The sequence below is a fragment of the Oncorhynchus tshawytscha genome, linkage group LG12 (genome assembly GCF_018296145.1).
Source record: "Oncorhynchus tshawytscha isolate Ot180627B linkage group LG12, Otsh_v2.0, whole genome shotgun sequence".
Classification (NCBI taxonomy): Eukaryota; Metazoa; Chordata; class Actinopteri; order Salmoniformes; family Salmonidae; genus Oncorhynchus; species Oncorhynchus tshawytscha.
Genome location: NC_056440.1, coordinates 30,349,001 through 30,371,179, shown reverse-complemented (window position 1 = coordinate 30,371,179; position 22,179 = coordinate 30,349,001). Strand labels below are relative to the sequence as shown.

The 22,179-nt window shown below is 41.0% G+C and overlaps 1 protein-coding gene across 3 annotated transcripts; it reads left to right on the top strand.

Annotated features, from left to right (window-relative positions):
• The first annotated feature begins 1,045 nt into the window (after positions 1–1,045).
• On the top strand, positions 1,046–15,068 carry LOC112262922 (beta-1 adrenergic receptor). Of its 3 annotated transcripts, XM_024438783.2 has the most exons (3): positions 1,050–1,180; positions 1,638–2,983; positions 13,790–15,068. In XM_024438783.2, the coding sequence occupies exons 2-3, from the start codon at positions 1,638–1,640 to the stop codon at positions 13,827–13,829; spliced, it is 1,386 nt and encodes a 461-aa protein (XP_024294551.1). In that variant the 5' UTR covers positions 1,050–1,180; the 3' UTR covers positions 13,830–15,068. The 3 variants fall into 3 exon arrangements, with proteins under 3 accessions (XP_024294550.1, XP_024294549.1, XP_024294551.1); XM_024438782.2 differs by having other exon boundaries at positions 1,046–2,983; positions 13,777–13,866; XM_024438781.2 differs by having other exon boundaries at positions 1,047–2,983.
• Positions 15,069–22,179: the final 7,111 nt, after the last annotated feature.

The window sequence follows — 22,179 nt, the reverse complement described above, 5'->3', positions numbered from 1 at the left end:
GGCCACACAGCCTTGTGTATGTTGACCTGTTTAAAGGTCTTACTCACGTCGGCTACAGAGAGCGTGTTCACACAGTCATCCGGAACAGCTGATGCTCTCATGCATGCCTCAGTGCTGCTTGCCTCGAAGCGAGCATAGAAGTGATTTAGCTCGTCTGGTAGGCTCGTGTCACTGGGCAGCTCCCGGCTGTGCTTCCCTTTGTAGTCTGTAATAGTTTGCAAGCCCTGCCACATCCGAAGAGCGTCGGAGCCGGTGTAGTATGATTCAATCTTAGCCCTGTATTGACACTTTGCCTGTTTGATGGTTCGTCGCAGGGCATAGCGGGATTTCTTGTAAGCTTCCGGGTTAGAGTCCCGCACCTTGAAAGCGGCAGCTCTACTCTTTAGCTCAGTACGAATATTGGTGCTGGCTTGGACCTGGCTCTCAATAGAAGACAGGCTATGTTCACACTGGCCACAAAATGAGGTAGACACTGAGCTGCACTTCCTGACCTCCTGCCAAATGTATGAACATATTAGAGACACACATTTCCCTCAGATTACACAGATCCACAAAGAATTTGAAAACAAACCCAATTTTGATAAACTCCCATATCTACTGGGTGAAACACCAGCATGCCATCACAGCAGCAAGATTTGTGACCTGTTGCCACAAGAAAAGGGAAACCAGTGAAGAACAAACACTATGTTTATTTATTTTCATTATTTGCACATCGTTACAACACTGTATATAGACATAATATGACATTTTACATGTCTTTATTCTTTTGGAACTTCTGTTAGTGTAATGTTTACTGTTCAATTTTATTGTGTATTTCACTTTTGTTTATATCTACTTCACTTGCTTTGGCAATGTTAACATGTGTTTTCCATGCCAATAAAACCCTTGAATTGAATTGTGAATTGAGAGAGAGAGAAAGAGAAAGCAGGAGCGAGAGAGAGAGAGAGAGAGAGAGAGAGAGAAGGGTACTGAGAGAGAGCAGGGGAGTGAGTGAGAGAGAGAAAGAGAGCAAGAGCAGGGTAGAGAGAGAGGTAGGGAGTGATATACAGCCAAAGAGGGAGGGCAGCCACTTGGTGCACTCTTGTGGTTCTAGCAGGAGCGTCACAGCTGCTTGCTCTCTGACAGTGTGGCATCGCTCTCATATAGCACACAGCGAAAAGTGCTCCAGACAAACATTACAGTATGTATGATTGGACTTCTTTCAGAGGAATATGGGTTTGCCTCCTTTTTAAAAAGTTTTTCTAACTTCTTGAATTTGTCATTTTTTCACTATCCTCTCCAGGGATGTATAAAACCAAGACAAAATTAGCAAAACAGGATTGTTTTCGGGGTTTTAATTTGGACATTTTGGATGCATTGCATTGACAAGACAACATGTTGTCACCGGTGTTTGGAGACATAGGAGACAGACATACATTTTTGGATTATCTGGACACTTACCAGTGATACATGAAAGCTGTGAAACATGTCAGCGGGAGATTTACATTTGCTTGGAATGAACAAAAACCCAAGGGTGTGACATAGAGAGACCAAATTGTTGTGTGTTTGACTTTAAAAATGCTATTACAAAATGTTGTTTTTTACTCTTAATGCATGACAAATCAATTTTACCTTTGTGTATGTCTTTTCTTATGAAGATGGATTTTAACTTGAGTAGCATAGTGCTCTACGCGGTCAACACCACTGTGACCCCCTTTCACAACAATACAGGACCCTACCATCCTGCAGCGGGACCCTGGAGTTTACTATTGCTGGTGATCATCATCATGACCATCGTGGTGGGCAACCTGCTGGTCATCATCGCTATAGCACGCACATCCCAGTTACAGACTATGACTAACATCTTCATCATGTCCCTGGCCTGTGCTGACCTCATCATGGGGGTCCTGGTGGTCCCTCTGGGGGCCACCATCGTGGTGACGGGGAACTGGCAGCTGAGTGACATCTCCTGCGAGCTCTGGACCTCCGTAGATGTGCTCTGTGTCACGGCCAGCATCGAGACTCTTTGCGTGATTGCAGTGGACCGCTATATTGCCATTACAAGGCCCCTCAGGCACAAGGTTCTGCTCAATAAGTGGCGCGCCCGACTAATAGTGTGTGTGGTGTGGATTGTGTCTGCTCTGATCTCTTTTGTGCCCATCATGAACCAGCTTTGGCGGGCAGAAGAGGACCCGGAGGCCTTGGTGTGCTATCAGGACCCTGCCTGCTGTGACTTTATGACCAACAGCACTTTTGCCATTATATCCTCTGTAGTGTCATTCTACATCCCTTTGCTCATAATGATATTTGTCTATGTCAAAGTCTTCCTCATAGCCACACGACAGGTACAGCTCATAGACAAGACCCGGCTGCGCTTCCAGAATGAATGGCCAGCGCCGACGACAACACAGCTGAGCAACCACAGTTGCAACATTTTGCCCTTGGGCTATGGTGGCAGTAGCAGCTGCACCAGCTCACCTCGCAAGAGAAGCTCCAGGCGAAGACCCTCACGGCTAACCGTCGTCAAGGAGCACAAGGCCCTCAAGACCTTGGGCATTATCATGGGCACCTTCACCCTCTGCTGGCTGCCTTTCTTTGTGGCTAACATCATCAACGTGTTTGACAGGAACGTGCCCCCGGGAGAGATCTTCCGCCTGCTCAACTGGCTGGGCTACATCAACTCTGGCCTCAACCCCATAATCTACTGCAGGAGCCCTGAGTTCCGCACTGCTTTCAAGAACTTGCTGGGCTGCCCCTGGTTTTCCACCCCACGATTAAACACCTTAGGTGTCTACAAGGAGAAGCGGACACACTGCCCCTGCTTCCTGGGTTCGCCTGAGGCAGCCAGCTCTTTCCAGAAGCCCCCTGCTGCTGCCAGGCCTGAGGGGGACGAGAGCCTGGCTAGCAGTCAGAGCAGCGACAAGAGTGAGGAGCCTTCCCCAGGACCCCCACACTTTAACGGCAACACACAGTTCAGTGAATTCTCCAAACCAGAAAATGAATTGTAAGTTTCCTATTGTTATCATCTAAAATTTTGCACACTACATTTTCTCGTTCCATGATAAATACTTTAAACAATGCATAGAAAAATGGGGAGTGGGGTCATTGTTTAAATTATGTTATGAATGTTATAAATTATGTTTAAATTTCACAGATATCTCAAATTTGCACTTATTAGCATTTACACTATTTGATTTGATAGTGATAGATTATCTTGAGAAGACGCCATGGTCCATGTCTATACAAGCCTTTTGTTGTAATGCAAGGCGACGAACCTAATTCTCAATCCTCCAGTATCAAAGTGAATTAAAAGAGTTAACTGACATATATTTAACTTAAGTTTTACAGATAAAATCCCTTTAGAATTGAATTGAAAGATGACAGTTTTATGACAAAATATACAAACATACTGTAAACCAAAGCAAGCACTGAACTTAAAGTTCAGCTTGTAAAATAAGGACTGAACAAATACAATGGGAACCAATTAAAATCAACAGAAGTACCAGAATTAACATTCCGAATATGCTATAAATGTTTAACTTCAGCTTACAAAAATGTTACTCCTAATTGTATTTACAAGTCTAGGCCAATTGATATCTGCTGACACACACACACACATAAATGGCGTAATCAACCTATGGTAGTGTATTTCCACATTATGAACGGAAAAGTCTGTTCATAATGTTGAAATACACTACCATAGGTTGATTACGCAATTTATGTGTGTGTGTCATTTGTCAACCATTCAATACATAATTGAAACAATGCTAAGACATCAGGAGGGGAGTGTACTGCTGCAATCCAGAGGGCATGTTTAGGATTATGTCTGTAGTTTCGCGGTATTCCTTTGGGAGAGGGGATACGTTTGGTAAATCAAACCATCTCTTTGAATCCTTCACTCACAGGTTTCGTAGAGCTCACTGGGCATGCATGTTCAATATATTTGGATATGTTCTGAATACAATAAGGTGCTAGAACAATGTAGGCCTAATGAATGTACTCAATGCTTACATACTGAAAGATTCATATTACAACATTATAACGCAATGTGAAATGTAATATGCAAATTTTCATTGTGTAGATCCATATCAAAGTAATTAATTTCAAGATTGTAGATTAATTTATAATTGCTGCTACCGTATTATGTTACCTGTACATCTTTGAATGCGGCACATGTCAACATTATACAAATTAATAACATATTACCAAGGGTTCTCTAAAAAACAAATCATTTCAAATCCCCATGTGTAATTTAGTGCTTCTGTAGCTGTTTACTCTACTATACCCTTAACCACCTCTTCTTGCTGTGTCTTGGAACCTTCAATACCAATTAATTATCCATTTAGAACCTAAAGGTTGATAAAATGGTAAGAAAACATACAAATTAATATAGCTTTTTTTATGACAAAAAAATATGCATTATAGTAAAGTATTGTACATCAAAACTAAACCCAATTAAAAGTGTCCAAAAGTGTGAATGTCTGATGCAGACATTATAGAGGGGCTTCCCAACAGAGTGAGTTGATGGTGTTTATGCCTCAGCTAGGGCCCCTCTGCAGCCTGTCCAACACCCGCCCACAGCTGATAACCCTTTATCACTGAGCCACAAGACTTCCGCTCACCGGGAGAGGCTGTTTACAAGACAAATAGCCATTGGGAGCACACATAAGAGCATGGTTTGTTTATGGTTGGACTGCTAAACATGTGTCTTACCAAACCAATCCAATTTGCAGAGTCACTTATACTATACAGATGCTGGGATCAGGTTACCTTTTTAATGACTACCAATTTAATCCATAACAAGTGCCTTCACTCACTTCTGACTTCTCACTGCATCAATTTACAGTTGAAGGGTAGTAGGCTGTGTTATCTATACTGATCTTGTTCCGTGGGTTTCAGGGGCAGTTAGGAATCATTATGAGTGCACATTCTTCTCACACATGCAAATACTGGATCTAAAGATGACTTTAAAAGCTCTATAGCTGACAACAGTCCAGTAATATGAATAGGCCAGTGACATGCAATATATATATTTTTTATCTAAACAGTTCATTTGCAGTGTCACAATTGTTTCCGAAATGTTGCAATCTCTGAGCTCTTTAACAGATGCAATTAATTGGGCAGTAACATAGGAACCATTTAAGAGTGTCCAGTAATTCAGCCTGAGTAAGAAGGCTATAGCTCACTGTACTAGAGTGAGATCATTAGGTGTATCAGAAAAACCGGGCCGTGGCTTTGACAGTCTATTGAATGTGAATGATAATGTGTGAACTCCTTATTAGCCCCGGCAGGCAGGGGGGATAGGCTAGGACACAGCATGAATCAGGGACCTATGTCTTCTGCAGGTGGTGATAAGCCAGCGCTTAGTGCTTGGTGAGAGCAGTGTTGTCCTATGGTAATTTAGCCTAAATCCTTCCTACAATGTTCTGGGAATTGTGCAGGATACCTAGCTAGCACACAACGTTCTGAGAACCATATGTTTCTTAGGTGGGAATTTCAGTACTTTAGCATAACATTTTCTATAGGTTTCCTCATGGTTCTATTTAAAGTCATGTTCTCAGAACATTAAGAAAACTTTCCATAAAAACCACTAGAAAACATTAGTAACATTTAAAGAACTTTCTAAGAATTATATTTTAAAACAGATACATTCTGTTCTCACCATCAACAAAACTCTCTCTATCCTCTATCTGGTTAAGTGTGTTCAGGTGTGTTGGCCACACGTAATCTTAATGAGTGCTTGTTTCCTTTGAAATGGGGTCTGTTTGAATCAAAGTGAAAAATAGAGGACTGATAATAGATAACTGTTTTAGCATGGACAATGCCATTTCTATTAGACATTGCCATCATCCACCATTTTAAAGCAGTTAAGTAGTTAACTGGTTGGGGATTCCTGTGGTTTTTAGCCTCAATGGCACTGCCGATGCCATCAAAGATGCTATAATGGCACTGATATAAAGATGAGTCCTCTATATATCTCTGTGGTTTGACTAGACTAGAGGACGACTGATTAATCGGAATAGCCAATTAATTAGGGCCGATTTTAAGTTTTCATAACAATCGGTAATCTGTATTTTTGGACACTGATTGGCCAATTTAAAAAAAAAAACATTTTTTACACCTTTATTTAACTAGGCAAGTCAGTTAAGAACTCATTCTTATTTTCAATGACGACCTAGGAACGGTGGGTTAACTGCCTTGTTCAGGGGCAGAACGACAGATTTTTACCTTGTCAGCTCAGGGATTCGTTTTTGCAACCTTCCGGTTACTAGTCCAACGCTCTAACCACCTGCCTTACATTGCACTCCACGAGGAGCCTGCGTGGCAGGCTGACTACCTGTTAAGCGAGGGCAGCAAGAAGCCAAGGTAAGTTTCTAGCTAGCATTAAACATATCTTGTAAAAAAAAAAATCAATCTTAACATAATTACTAGTTAACTACACATGGTTGATGATATTACTAGTTTATCTAGCGTGTCCTGCGTTGCATATAATCAATGCGGTGCCTGTTAATTTCTCATCGAATCACAGCCTACTTCGCCAAACGTGTGATGAAGTGTGAACGTGTGATGATGCAAGCAGTCAGGGTATATGCAGGAGTTTGGGCAAATCTGACTCATTGCAAACTGTGTGAAGTACATTTATTCCTAACAAAGACTGTAATTAATTTGCCAGAATTGTACATAATTATGACATAACATTGAAGGTTGTACAATGTAACAGCAACATTTAGACTTAGGGATGCCATCCGTTAGATAAAATACGGAACGGTTCCGTATTTTACTGAAAGAATAAACGTTTTGCTTTCGAAATGATAGTTTCCGGATTCGACCATATTAATCACCAAAGGCTTATATTTCTGTGTGTTATTATGTTCATAATTAAGTCTGTGATTTGATAGAGCAGTCTGACTGAGCGATGGTAGGCAGCAGCAGGCTCGTAAACATTCATTCAAACAGCACTTTCAAACAGTGAGTTTGCCAGCAGCTCTTCGCAATGCTTCAAGCATTGCTCTGTTTATGACTATCAACTCCCGAGATTAGGGTGGTGTAACCGATGTGAAATGGCTAGCTAGTTAGCGGGGTGCGCACTAATAGTGTTTCAAACGTCACTCGCTCTGAGACTTGGAGTAGTTGTTCCCCTTGCTCTGCAAGGGCCTCTGCTTTTGTGGAGCGATGGGTAACGATGCTTCGAGGGTGGCTGTTGTTGATGTGCTCCTGGTTCGAGCCCAGGTAAGGGCGAGGAGAGGGACGGAAGCTATACTGTTACACTAAAGTGCCTATAAGAACATCCAATAGTCAAAGGTATATGAAATACAAACGGTATCGAGAGAAATAGTCCTATAATAACTACAACCTAAAACGTCTTACCTGGGAATATTGAAGACTCATGTTAAAAGGAACCACCAGCTTTCATACGTTCTCATGTTCTAAGCAAGGAACATATTGCACTTTTACTTTCTTCTCCAACACTTTGTTTTTCCATTATTTAAACCAAATTGAACATGTTTCATTATTTATTTGAGGCTAAATTGATTTTATTGATGTATTATATTAAGTTAAAATAAGTGTTCATTCAGTATTGTTTTAATTGTCATTATTACTAATTAATTAATTGGACAATTAATTGGTATCGGCCTTTTTTGGTCCTCCAATAATCGGTATCGGCGTTGAAAAATCCTCATCGGTCAACCTCTAGACTAGACTAAAATAAACAGCTTTGTATGAGTTTTAAAAATATGGCATGCTAGCTCCATCCTGGTGGCGCAGTGGACTAATAACATGATTTTTGAATGACTACCTCATCTCTGTACCCCACATATACAATTATCTCTAAGGTATATCAGTCGAGCAGTACATTTCAAACACAGATTCAACCCCAAAGACCAGGGAGGTTTCCAATGCCTCACAAAGAAGGGCACCTATTGGTAGATGGGTAAACGTTTAAAAAGCAGACATGCTTTCCCTTTGAGCATGGTGAAGTTATTAATTACACTTTGGAAGGTATATAAATACACACAGTCACTACAAAGATACAGGTATCCTTCGGAACTCAGTTGCCAGAAAGGAAGGAAACCGCTCAGGGATTTCATTGCGAAGCCAATGGTGATTTAAAACAGTTACAGAGTTTAAAGGCTGTGATTAGCTGTGATAGGAGAAAACTGAGGATGGATTAACAACATTGTAGTTACTCCACAATACTAACCTAAATGGCAAAGTGAAATGAAGGAAGCCTGTACAAAATAAAAATATTCCAAAACATGCATCCGGTTTGCAAGAAAGCACTAAAGCAATACTGCAAAACATTTGGCAAAGCAATTCACTTTTTGTCCTGAATACAAAGTGTTATGTTTGGGGCAAATCCAACACAACACATTACTAAGTACCACTCTCCATATTTTCAAGCATGGTGGTGGCTGCATCATGTTATGGGTAGGCTTGTAATCATTAAGGACTGTGGATTTTTTCAGGATAAAACATTTACGGAACGGAGCTGAGCACAGGCAACATCTTAGATGAAACCCGGGTTCAGTCTGCTTTCCACCAGACACTGGGAGATGAATTCACCTTTCAGCAGGACAATAACTTAAAACACAAGGCCAAATCTACACTGGAGTTGCTTACCAAGAAGACAGTGAATGAGTGGCTGAGTTACAGTTTTGACTTAAATCTACTTGAAAATCTATGGAAAGACCCCAAAATGGTTGTCTAGCAATGATTAACAACTCATTTGACAGAGCTTGAAGAATTTAGAAAATAATAAATAGGCACAATTTGCACAATCACAGTGTGGAAAGCTTTTAGACTTACCAAGAAAGACTTACCGCTGTAATAGCTAACAAAAGTGTTTCTACAAAGTATTGACTCAGGGGTGTGAATACTTTTGTAAATGAGATATTGTTGTATTTCATTTCCAATACATTTTTAAAATGTTCCAAAAATATGTTTTGACTATTATGGGGAATTGAGTGTAGTAGAGTGAATTTGTTTTTTGCTCCCATTTTGAATTCAGGTGGTAAAACAAGAAAATGTAGAATAAGTCAAGGGGTATGAATACTTTCTGATGGCACTGTATGTTGGAATCTCACTGATGCCACACCACAATAAAAAAATTATGTGTTTGCATGATTAATGCCTATGAAAAATAATTTCAATGTGTCTTATCTGTGCTTGGAGTTCAAAACAGTTAACCCAAACTTAGCTAGTAGTGTTATTAAAGGTATTATTGAAACATGTTCTCAGAACATTATTTAATTACCTTCAAATAACTTATAATTTCTGTTCTCAGAACATTAATAAAGCCTCCCAGGAAAATTTTCAGGGAACCATAGTAAAACATTCTCAGAACCTCCCTGCAACCTAAAAATGTATGTTCCAGAACAGGAGAAATGTTTACTTCCGTTCTCAGAAGGTTTAAAAAACACTCAATTTTAACGGTCAAGAAACGTATGGCTTCATTCCCAGAACCAATGGGAAACTTAAAACTTATGGTCCCACAACTTCCAAGGAACTAAATGTGCTAGCAGGGTAATGCCTATTGTTATATCTAGTCTTATGACTATTTGTTCATGACAAAATGCCCTAAATAGGGAATGGAGCTTTGTACAAATTATTGCTAATTCATTGTTCCAAACAAAGTCGATGCCACATGGGAAATTCATGATGGTAGTTAGATGTCCACATACTCTTGACCATGCAGTGTATTTTATAAATGATACATATCACATACATATCACAAATATCAAAGCTATCCGTCATTAAGAAATACATGGAATGTGACATCTTTAACTAAACCCTGTGTAATTTGTTCATTCTGTACAGTACAGTCTTTTTTACTAGCATGCATAGCAGCAAAATAATCAAATTACTGTAGCTAATGTCCTCAGAGTTTCTCATATCAAAACTGTTTTTAGATCTAAAGAGGAACAGCTGCTACTGTTTTAGTCCTCATGATGCGGCAGCACTACAGCATCTTGTAATAGTTATCACATACTCATTCTCTTTCATAAGCAGTGGTATGCTCTGCAGTGGCCTGCTCAGTATGGGTCAGGGGAAATGTGATAAGACTGTAATGCAAGGGAAAACAGTAAATGATTGAAGAACACAACTTGTTCTGTGCCAATATTTAAAAATGGCAGTGGGGTCTTTTTTTCAGAGAGAACTCACAATTTATTTTTTTGTCAACACTTCACCTAACATACAGATTATTAAAAATGTTCCACTCTTCGAAGCAAAATGCCAGGAGTTGCTTTGACGTAGATTTGAGAAAAGGCTTAGTCTTGAAATTAATAGAAATTCAACTAAAGATCATTCTAATTTAAAATGTGCCCTAATACTGTTTGGTTAAACAAGGCCAACACAATCAAGATTGCAGGTTCAACCTCTAGAGCACTATTTCATTATCTTCAATTGAGCCATTCAGCAAAGAGTGAATGCCTGTTTTGTTAACAATTCAGACTCAGATAGAACAAACAGGACATTTCCTCCATGGGACAAAATGACTGTATAATAGAGAGAAGCCGTTATCACAAAAAATAACATGTGATCATCATATTAATTAAGCATCAATAATGGCAGAGCCTCTATAAAAGCATGATAGAAGATAGGTTTGTTTTACAATGGCTTTGCAATCATTAGCTCAGTGGTACTAACTTTTGTGTTTGCCCTGGCACTAAAAGGTTGTGTCCCAAATTACCAACTGACAGAGTCATGCAGCTTTCAGTGGAATAGCTTTGTGGGACATGCCTGGAACAGTAATTCCCATCTGATGGCTGATGGACTAAACTCTCTTTCTGTATGCTACCAAGCAACTGAGACTGAGGCATGATCTCACCCCTTGGGGTGATCCAGGGCCAAATGCCTCAAGATATATTTATCCAAACACCATGTCCCTCAACAGAAACATGTAGTGTGTCAGATATTGTTATCAAATTCACCTCCCAAAATACAGCAAATTAAAGATTCCTAGAATTCTCATCAAATTCTCACAGAAGTCCTGGGTTAAGAAGTTGCTGTACGGCATCTATATTCAGTTCAGTAATGGATTAAGTGCAATAACACTCACGAGGTGTCACAACAAGCAATGAAGGCCAACATGTTGTGGCAGTTTGAACTCAGACACAACTCTCTAATGGATATGTTCAGAGCAAATTGAATTGCACAGATTAGAGAGACACATTACACTGTATTTTCACCCTCTGAACTTGTGTTGTTGTTTCAGCTTCCACTTGTTTGGCATGGCAAATATATCAGGCAAGAAATAGCTTTTGGAGAGAATCCACCAAGAGGAGAGGCAGTGGAAATATGTCGATCTGCGGCCCAGCCTAATGTACTGAGTGATTCAGAGTGCATGCCACAATTGGCTTATTACTCCAAATGACTGAGTAAACATTTATACACACATTAGGTGACACCAGCACTATTTTCAACAGACATTGGTGATGTCCTGGCTTGGGTCCTAGATATAGAGCTACATGCTGAGTTTGTAATGCTACCCAGCAATGTGTAAAATCTAAATCCTTTCTCCCGGAGAGTGGAATGCAACGCTGTCTTATTATGAATAAACAGAAACATTGTACTCTGTTGTACATCATTTGTCAGTTAAACAGCATTTGTCATCATCACTAGTATCAACGGTAAAAAGTCCAGTCAATATTTAGAAAGGCTAGTCATTACAGTTCGTCCATGCATCTATTTCTCATAATGGTATCAATGAAATACAATGTACATACTTTTCAGTTATAGACATGCAGGATGGCCACAGAAAATATGCACATCAATTAAGTTATATTTGTAAAACGAATAAAACAGTTGACAGATGAAAGCAAGCCTTTTCATTCTGGCACAAATAAATCACATTGTACAATCTTTAACACAATGGTCACTTTTTCAAATTACAGCAGGTGACAAGAATTGTATATAAAAAAAATTGTCACGATTCTATAAAATTAGAAACTGCAGCAGTAGTGACTTACCCAGGAAATGACCTGAACTAGAGCTCTTTTCATGTGCAGTCGTCCATGACAGACCAAAAATGTTCCTTTTAAATATGTGAGCACTGCCATCAACTGAGCACCACATGCTATATAAGTATTTTGTTGGATTAGAAAGAGATATTACCTCAGAGAGCATGAAATTAGGAACAGGATCAGCTAAAGCATGGTAATGACACTCTTCGACACTCATTGTCAATGAGAGCTGAGTATCTGATCAAATCCTACAGCTAAATGGTGTGGTTTTGGAGTTGAGTAAGTAGTTCAGTATGGGACACATCTTAAAATGGTGAGAGGAGATTGAAGTCAATGTTTTACTGCACTGTCTGCAGTTGAATAAAGCAACAAAAAAAAATGGGCAAGTAATTTAAATCAACTTAATCTCATTGATTGTTTCTTTCCAATTTACTGTAGTGTGGATAGTAATGCCCTGAGGCCTGGAAAGAAACCTCTATGTGTTGGAAGGTTCTTAATGGTGAGGAACCATGTGCTCTAGGTGGTTCTTAAGAAACTGCAAACAACTTGATTGAAATATTTTAGCGCCATCAATCATAGAAATCAACATATTTGGCACTTCCACTGTAGTAGACAGGATTACAAAATAAACCCTTTGGCCCCATACCTGCCAGAGGCGAGACCTCAATTTCTGACCACAAAGTCCACCTTCGCCTGTTGACGTGTACTGTAAAAGAAAATACACTTAACTCAAATGATGGATGTCTCTGCCTGAGACTTTGGGATGAAGCGAAAGCCAAATTTGAACTAGGATTTAAACTACACAGGCAATTATTTCCCTCAGAAGACCAAGTGAAAGTACAGTACTTGCTTTATAAGGGCTAAGGGTACTTGAGTCATATTTCATAAAATGTTTTCATTTTTCTGTAGATTTCTCTAGCAAAACAATGGTGGGCATTGTTTATATTTTCCTGCATAGACATGTACTGTAAAACTGATAGGATCAGAATCTCTGGCATTTTGAAAAAAGGATTGGTTGGGTATGTTTGGGGGAAAGAGAACCCTAGAGTACACACTACCATGAAGTGATTGATGGGGATAGGATGGAAATTAATCAATCAGGAGAGATATGTTTAAAAGCTCAAACTCAAATAAGCAGTAAAACTGTTTCCCATTTAAAAAATGAACCCAAATTCCACAATGTTCAATACATTTATGTAAGCTACACATTTCAACCTCCTCCCACCATGTCAGAGTAACCTCTCACAAAGGGCATTTGCCAAGTCAAACAAACACATAATCTCCTGATGAGACCATTAGTTGGCCTTCATATCTGGATTCTTTAACAGTAAAGGAGCATGTGTTTGGGATTTAATGGGAGGATGGGGTGAACAACAAGTCTGATATTGCAAATGAAATGTAAATGACATGATCAAATAAGATGTTTGGATCAATTTCAGGGTTGGATCCCAATGCTTTGAATTCCATTCCATCATTTTGTAAAAATAAATATTTTACAAAAAGGTGATGTCTTGAATATACAGTATCAATGCAAAAATCTCATCTTCTCCAAGGCTGGGAAAACAAAACACCTTTTATTATAGAGTCGATATTTCACCATTGATACAATAGCCACTTTCTGCTGACTCTGAATTTGTTACAGTAAAATGTGCTTAGTATATTTTGGCTAATATGGCATCAACATTCCTCAAAAGTAATTATCTTGCAAACCGAAATGACATTCTTAGTACTCAGTGAATCATAGGCTTTAACAATGTCTGGAATATGAAGTATAACAGGAATATGACTCAATACAGTAAGCACAAAAACTAATTTCTCCTTATTAACTCAGTTTCACATTACAGGAATTGGACGGGTGAAAAACTGACTTTCACAACTGACTGAGCAGAGATTGGAATGGCTGTGATGAGACTGCACAAAGGAAAACCAAAGGAGATGGCAGACGAGCTGGTCCTGGTGAATATGGGCAAGGAAGACTGACTGATGTCAAAACCCTGAGAAGGAGAACTGGACTGGGCAGTTTGGGTTGGCTGGTCTGGACTTTGGGAGTAGCACCAGTTTAAAGGTGCTAGTCACAAGACGTGAAGACCAACTGTGTTAACACACCACCCTGCCACATGTTGGTAGGCCTGAGACTGTGAGGATAGCTCACTGTTCACTGCAATACAACATAAAATAAATCATCATCATTAACTGACTTATCCTGGCATTGGCTACCACCAACACGCTCACAGCATACTGTGTACAATAGGACAGACTCTTCCCTGACAACCAGAAAGGATTTCAGTAGCTCTTAGGACGTGACGCAGTAATACACAGTGTGTGATGTATGGTCAAAAGTGGGGAATCAGAATACATTTTGTACATTATCTAATGCTAAATTATTTATTTATTTATTATATCTCAACTTTATCTGTAAATGCAAAACTTGTCAACTTAATACAGGAATATTATGCCATATGTCTTTACTGTCCAGTAATGTCCATAGTGTAGCAACAGGTTTTCTTTTCAGATTTCATATCATCAACCTCTTCACTGCCAAATCAACCTAATTAAAAACTGCAACTGAAATATAAGTGTTCTGATGAAGGACATTAACATATTATTTTATAAATAGTGATATGTAACTAAAATACATAAATTGCACAAAACAGTCAATTATGAATGTAAGGCAATGACTGCCAACTAATCCATGAAAACCTAAGATGATTTGAGGCATCAGCCACACCAAATTTACCAGCACACCTATCAGGTGTACTGACCCACAGCCAAATTACATCCTTATGGTGCTTCGTACACACAGCAGGACCATCTGCATCACTGATTGCAGACATTGCATTGACCCATAAGATCTACTAACACTTCCTTGCATCTCGTGCAGCATATTTGCTCATAACTTATTTATTGTGTATCATTGTTGATGCTATAGGATGTCATATGAGTACAAAAATGTGTTCATTTTTTATTTTTACACAGCAATGAGTGTGATGTAATTTCCAAAAATAACATTAATTCAATATTGGTACGAACTAAGTCATTATGAATTCTGACAATTGGTACCTCTACAAACCTTTCACTAAACATATGACTGTACAACTGAAGTAAATGACAAGGTTTCCATGATCCTTCTCACTTGTATCAATGTGTGAAAGAGAGGGAGCAGAGAGAGACAGAAACAGAGAAAGAGAGTGAGTCAGTGAGTGAGTGAGACAGAGGTAGAGACAGAAACAGAGAAAGAGAGTGAGTCAGTGAGTGAGTGAGACAGAGTTAGAGACAGAAAAAAGGGAGACAGGCAGACAGAGATAGTGGAGGGTGAGGGAGAGGGAGAATTTTGGCTGTAGAGAAATACATGTAGTCTGTCTCTCACTCTAGGGGAATAAGCCCTGGAACGCATAACGCTCACAGTAACTGTGTGGGGTTGAAAACACTCATGCTACAAAAACATCCATATCTCCTCAACTCCTTGGGATGGAAATAATTATCCGGACCGGAGTTCAACTCGATTCCTATCAGGTAATTCCTGTTACAGTTTTTAAGTGGCAGGCTGGTAAAGCCTTCATTAATCACACACAACCTACTGTACTGGTCATCTACAAGGATAAACAACCCCTCACTGCTTTATAACCAGTGGCATGTATTCATGGATGCCAAGTGAGGCCAGGCTTCCGGCAAAAATTTACCAATACATTTTTTTTTTGAATCTCCACAATAATTTATCTTTTGTCTCTCTTTCATAATTTTCTCAAGAGTCTGAATGTATCTCACTGGAGAGTGAGCAAGTGTCTCTACAGGCCATCTATCTGATGCGGTTTGGTCCAAACGATTATGAGATTGTTGCCGCCCATAGCATTGAAGGCCAGTGTGTCTTCTTATTGGTTATAGAGCAAACAACGCAATTATCACAACAATATCGGGGTCTCAATGAACAAGCACAAGCAAATTACAGTTTGGTGAGACAATGATGATGCAAAGGTCACATACCCATAAATGAAATCAATCATCCTACACAGACCAGATAGTCATTGGCCGTGTCTGAATATCCATAGCCCACTTGCATTATAAATAGTAGGCATTTTGGGTATGGGAAAAAATGTGTTTCATAGTATGTGAAATGTAAAAAAATTTAGTGTGCTTTAAATGTCAGGATGTCATACTCTTCGGTTTTTCATCTAGTACAGTGGTTCCCAAACTTTTTATAGTCCTGTACCCCATCAAACATTCAACCTCCAGCTGCGTACCCCCTCTAGCACCAGGGTCAGTGCACTCTCAAATGTTGTTTTTTGCCATCATTGTAAACCTGCCACACACACACTATACGATACATGTATTAAACATAAGACTGAGTGTGAGTTTTTGTCACAACCCGGCTCGTGGGAAGTAACAAAGAGCTCTTATAGGACCAGGGCACAAATACTAATATAATAATAATCAATAATTTTGCTCTTTATTTAGCCATCTTACATATAAAAATGTATTTGTTCATCGAAAATTGTGAATAACTCACCACACAGGTTAATGAGAAGGGTGTGCTCGAAAGGACGCACATAACTCTGCAATGTTGGGTTGTATTGGAGAGAGTCTCAGTCTTAAATAATTTTCCACACACAGTCTGTGCCTGTATTTAGTATTCATGCTAGTGAGGGTCGAGAATCCACTCTCACATAGGTACGTGGTTGCAAAGGGCATCAGTGTCTTAACAATGCGATTTGCCAAGGCAGGATACTCCACGTATACTCCCTCTCCGGCCTCTAGGTCATCAGGCTGCTGATTATCCCGCACATCTGTCACCATCGTCAAGTGCACCAGCGCCTCATGACACTCACCTGGACTCCATCACCTCCTTGATTACCTTCCCTATATCTGTCACTCCCCTTGGTTCTTTCCTCAGGTGTTATTGACTCTGTTTCATGTCAGTGCATTGTTTGTGTTTCGTGTTTATTGTTTTGTTTATTTATTAAAACACTCACTCCCTGAACTTGCTTCCCAACTCTCAGCGCACTCATTACAGAATAACATCTCACTTAAGGGAAGCATCGGGGAGTGTTATTTTATTATATTTTTGGGGTCAGTGTAAATTATGTTGGCAACCGCTACAGGCTCTCATGCCTCAACCAGATCGCCAGGCTCCCCTGCCTCAGCCGGCTCATCAGGCTCTCATGCCTCAGCCAGATTGCCAGGCTCCCCTGCCTCAGCCGGGCTCGTCGGGCTTTCATGCTTTCACCGGATCGTCAGGCTCTCATGCCTCAGCCCGATCGCCAGGCTCCCATGCCTCAGTCGGTCAGTCAGGTTTCCACGCCCCAGCCGGCTCGACAGGGTCCCGTGCCCGGGCCGGCTCGACATGGGACCGCGCCTCAGCCGGCTCGACAGGTTCCCATGCCTCGTGATCGGTCTGCTCCTGATCCCCGGGTTCGTCCCGTTTGTCGGTGTCCTGCGGCTGGATCTGCGCATCGGGGAGGGGGTACTGTCGCGTATAATCCCTCTCCGGCCTCTAGGTCATCAGGCAACTGATTATCCCGCACACCTGTCACCATCGTCAAGCGCACCAGCACCTCATGACACTCACCTGGACTCCATCACCTCCTTGATTAACTTCCCTATATCTGTCACTCCCCTTGGTTCTTTCCTCAGGTGTTATTGACTCTGTTTCATGTCGTTGCATTGTTTCTGTTTCGTGCTTATTGTTTCGTTTATTTATTAAAACAATCACTCCCTGTACTTTCTTCCCAACTCTCAGCACACTCGTTACAATTAAATTAAATTTTCACAGAACCGCTTGTTGCAATTTCGATGAGGCTCTCTTGTTCAGATATCGTGAAGTAGACTAGAGGCAGGGCATGAAAGGGATAACGAATCCAGTTGTTTGTGTGATCAGTTTTGGGAAAGTACCTGCATAATTGGGCACCCAACTCACTCAGGTGCTTCGCTATATCACATTTGATATTGTCCGTAAGCTTGAGTTCATTAGCACACACAAATCATAAAATTATGTGTTGTCCTTGCTAATGCAGATAGAAAAGAGCTCCAACTTCTTATTCATAGCCTCAAATTTTACCCTTTATTGAAACAATTCTATTACACTGACTCTATGCACACACACTGTCTGAACTAGATTCCCTCAATCTCACACAAATTATCAAGGAACCTACTAGGTACAACCCTACTCAGACGACGCCATTCTGTATACTTCTGGCCCTTCTTTTGGACACTGTGTTAACAAACCTCCAGACGAGCTTCAATGCCATACAACACTCCTTCCGTGGCCTCCAACTGCTCTTAAATGCTGGTAAAACTAAATGCATGCTCTTCAACCGACGAGCATCACTACTCTGGACGGTTCTGACTTAGAATATGTAGACATCTACAAATACCTAGGTGTCTGGTTAGACTGTAAACTCTCCTGCCAGACTGACGTTAAGCATCTCCAATCCAAAATTAAATCTGGAATTGTCTTTCTATTTTGAAACATTGCCTCCTTCACTCATGTTTCTAAACATACCCTCATAAAACTGACTATCCTACCGATCCTTGACTTTGGCGATGTCATTTACAAAATAGCCTCCAACACTCTACTCAGCAAATTAGATGTAGTCTATCACAGTGCCACCCGTTTTGTCACCAAAGCCCCATATACTACCCACCACTGCGACCTGTATGCACTCGTTTCATATTCGTCGCCAATCCCACTGGCTCCAGGCAATGTTGCCAACTCCTCAGTAAGGAAAGTACCTATTGGCAGTCCAAAATGTCGCTAGAAGTTGCTAAATGACGCCATCGCCTAATTTGCATAACTGGCCATGTGCATGTAATTGTGATGGATGCTGTAGGAGAGAAGAATACCATCATGGGAGAGACAAAAAGTGAGTTTAGAACTACAAATGAACTTTCTGTCGATTCTTGTTTGTTTTTTTATGTCACAATTCCAACCTTCCTCCTTTATCCGGGCTTGGAACCGGCAAAACTGAACCAAAAGAGACACTGGCGGAGTTACTTATTTTTTTTGTTTATTTTTATTTTTTATTTTTCTTAATTTGGTTTCGTTTTTAACCTTATGTTCCACTTAGGAGCCTACAACAAGTCACAGAAAACATATAATTTTTTACATTTTTTTGTTAATGTAGATTGTATACAATCTAAATGGACCAAAAAGAGACCATACAAAAAACTGTCAATGGCAATGTGAGAAAATGATGGTAACTAGTCTGGCCCTAATTCAGGTTAATTGTTGTTGTTTTTTCAGACCCCCCTCCACACACATACAGGCTATGCTGGCTCACAGAAAGAGTGGGTCATCGTCATTTTGGTCAAGGCTCTCTATGGCAGGTTCAGCAACTGAGGGAGCTGACGTAAATGAGTAAGCAGCTGATGAGCCAAAAATCTGCAAAACATTATCAGGCAGCTGGTGCTCACAGCAAGCCTCACCAGACAGCTTCAGTCCATATCGAATGTACAGGATGGAGTTAAGGGTCTGCAAGGACATCCGATTTCTAAGTTTGCTTTTTACCACACTCATCTGGCTGAATACTCTCTCGACTTCAGCATTCGAGTGTGGCAAGGACAACACAGACACAGCAGCCATGGAAAGTTCTTGAAAAGGGCTGATATCAGCTGCATCCCTGAACTTCCAAATCTCACTCCAGAAGCCCAGTGTGTTTTTTGTCTCATTTCATTTACTAAGATGGATGGCACGCCATTGCTGGGCAATCTTGTCTATCTCTGCAGAGGAGTAGCCAAGGAGCTTGGCTATTTTTTCTATTTCTCCATCGCTCTTATTGTGCTTTAGAGTTTCCTCCACATTGAAAACTGATATGTACTGCAATGCTTCGATGTTGTCCGGCAGTCTCACCCTCAACTCATTAGTGAGGGAGATGGTGACGGCTACACACCGCTTTCGGACATCGTTTTCATCCTCAGGCGCAAGGTGGAGCTCAGCTGCCTTTGACTCAAAAAGGTAACCAAGGTAAGGTTTGGGACTGATGTATCCATATTTTGGCCCTTTGAGTACATCAACATTTGCCAGTGGATTCAGCACCCTGCTACTCACAGACTTGATCAGGCTAACCAAGCTGTCAAGTAGCTTAATAGGATCTACTTGCTCTCCTTCAAAAGCATTGATGGCAAACTGTACCTCGACCAGCACTGACTTCAAAAAAGTCAGATACAATATGTTTTGAGGATCACTGTACCTGGAGTATAAAACCTCAGCCATGTTGCAGTGTTCACTGGACTTGGAGTATAAAACCTCAGCCATGTTGCAGTGTTCACTGGACTTGGAGTATAAAACCTCAGCCATGTTGCAGTGTTCACTGTACCTGGAGTATAAAACCTCAGCCATGTTGCAGTGTTCACTGGACTTGGTGACTGTGAAATACAGCCTAAGCTCCTCCCACTGGTCCAAAATGCGTGAAACCGTGGGTTCAATGGAGAGCCAACGTGTGGCACACACCTTGGTTACCTGTAAAGGTTTCTGCCTACAGTTGATGGTCTCATATATGGCCTTGTAGGCCTCCCTGCGCTTTGGAGACACTGAAAACCAGTTATAAGTCTCTCGTACCAAGTACTCCACATTACAGGGGATGGTGTCATTGGGAGCATGACTTACAGCAAGCTGCAGAGAGTGGCACACAGTGAATAAGAACCAGATATTTGAGGCCAAACTCCTCCTTCAGCACTTTATGGACCCCATTGTTAATCCCCTTCATAACAGAGGCATTGTCAGTTCCTATCCCCAGGAGTTTCTCTTTTTTAAGACAACACTTCTCGAGGAAAGCCACAACAGTACAGGCTATAGATGTGGCATCTCCTCCAACTCAACAAGCCCCAGAAATGTTGATACAATTGTCAGCTTGGTGTCACTAAAGTACCTTATCACAACCCCCAGGTACTTAGAAACACTTACATCCGTGGACTCATTGAGGAGGAGGCTGAAACGCTGGTCACCCACATCTGTGGACTCATCAAGGAGGAGGCTGAGCTGCTGGTCACCCACATCTGTGGACTCATTGAGGAGGAGGCTGAAACGCTGGTCACCCACATCTGTGGACTCATTGAGGAGGAGGCTGAAACGCTGGTCACCCACATCTGTGGACTCATTGAGGAGGAGGCTGAAACACTGGTTACCCACACCTGCGACCAACTTTTTCAGAAAGTATGGTGATAGAACACCATTAATCATTTCAGTGCACTTTGTCCTGTGCATGTTGAAGTGGGTAGCATCAGTGGAGTCTGAGAAAGCAGCTCTACATGCTTCTCTAATGTGATCACATGCCAGCATGGAACAGTGTTCAGCAATAGCTAATGCCATGGTGGCCTCAGCCTTTTTTGCAGAGTCAAGTTTTTTAACCATAAATGGCAGCTTGTTTTGGGTGGAATTGTTATAAGGCTTTGCATTTTGAGTATGTTTTTGAGTTGTCATGTGTTTTTTACATCACTAAGTTTGGCATAGAAATCTGCCTTACAATAAACAGCTTCAACCAGCCTTTGAATTGAGTGTTTGATTCCCACTGCTTTCTGTATTTTTGAGTGTACAGTTTAGACTGTGACATGATGAGCTAGCCAGCTAGATGTTTAGCTTATGTCACAGAGAGGCACACACACAGTGGACAAGGTGAGTAAGTGGCTGAGGCTGTGTGAGTCAAATGCAGTGATTTATTTTGTGCTGTGATTTATTTTAGACAAAGAACATTTTACATTTACATCCCACCCTGAATGTAAGCCAGGGCGGAATCAGCCAGCGGCGGCTTCCCGCATGCGCGATTCATTTGCAATCTGGACGCGGAGGGGTGAACATCTCCTGCTCTGACTGCAGCTAGGAGGGACTGCTGCGTGAGGACTGGGCTGCCTGTGAGTGCTTTGGGACAGGGGTGGGGCCTCCATTAACACCAGAAAAAGTTGCTAGATTTTTCGCAAGTTGTATTTTTGAAAATTTGTCGCTAGAGGGGTCTGAATAATCACTAAATATAGCGATGAAGTCGCTAAGTTGGCAACACTGGCTCCAGGTCATCTATAAGTCTTTGCTAGGTAAAGCGCCGCCTTATCTCAGCTCACTGGTCACCATAGCAACACCCACCCGTAGCACGCGCTCCAGCAGGTGTATTTCACTGGTCATCCCCAAAGCCAACTCCTCCTTTGGCCGCCTTTCCTTCCAGTTCTCTGCTGCCAATGACTGGAACGAAGTTCAAAAATCACTGAAGTTGGAGACTCAAATCTCCCTCACTAACTTTAAGCACCAGCTGTC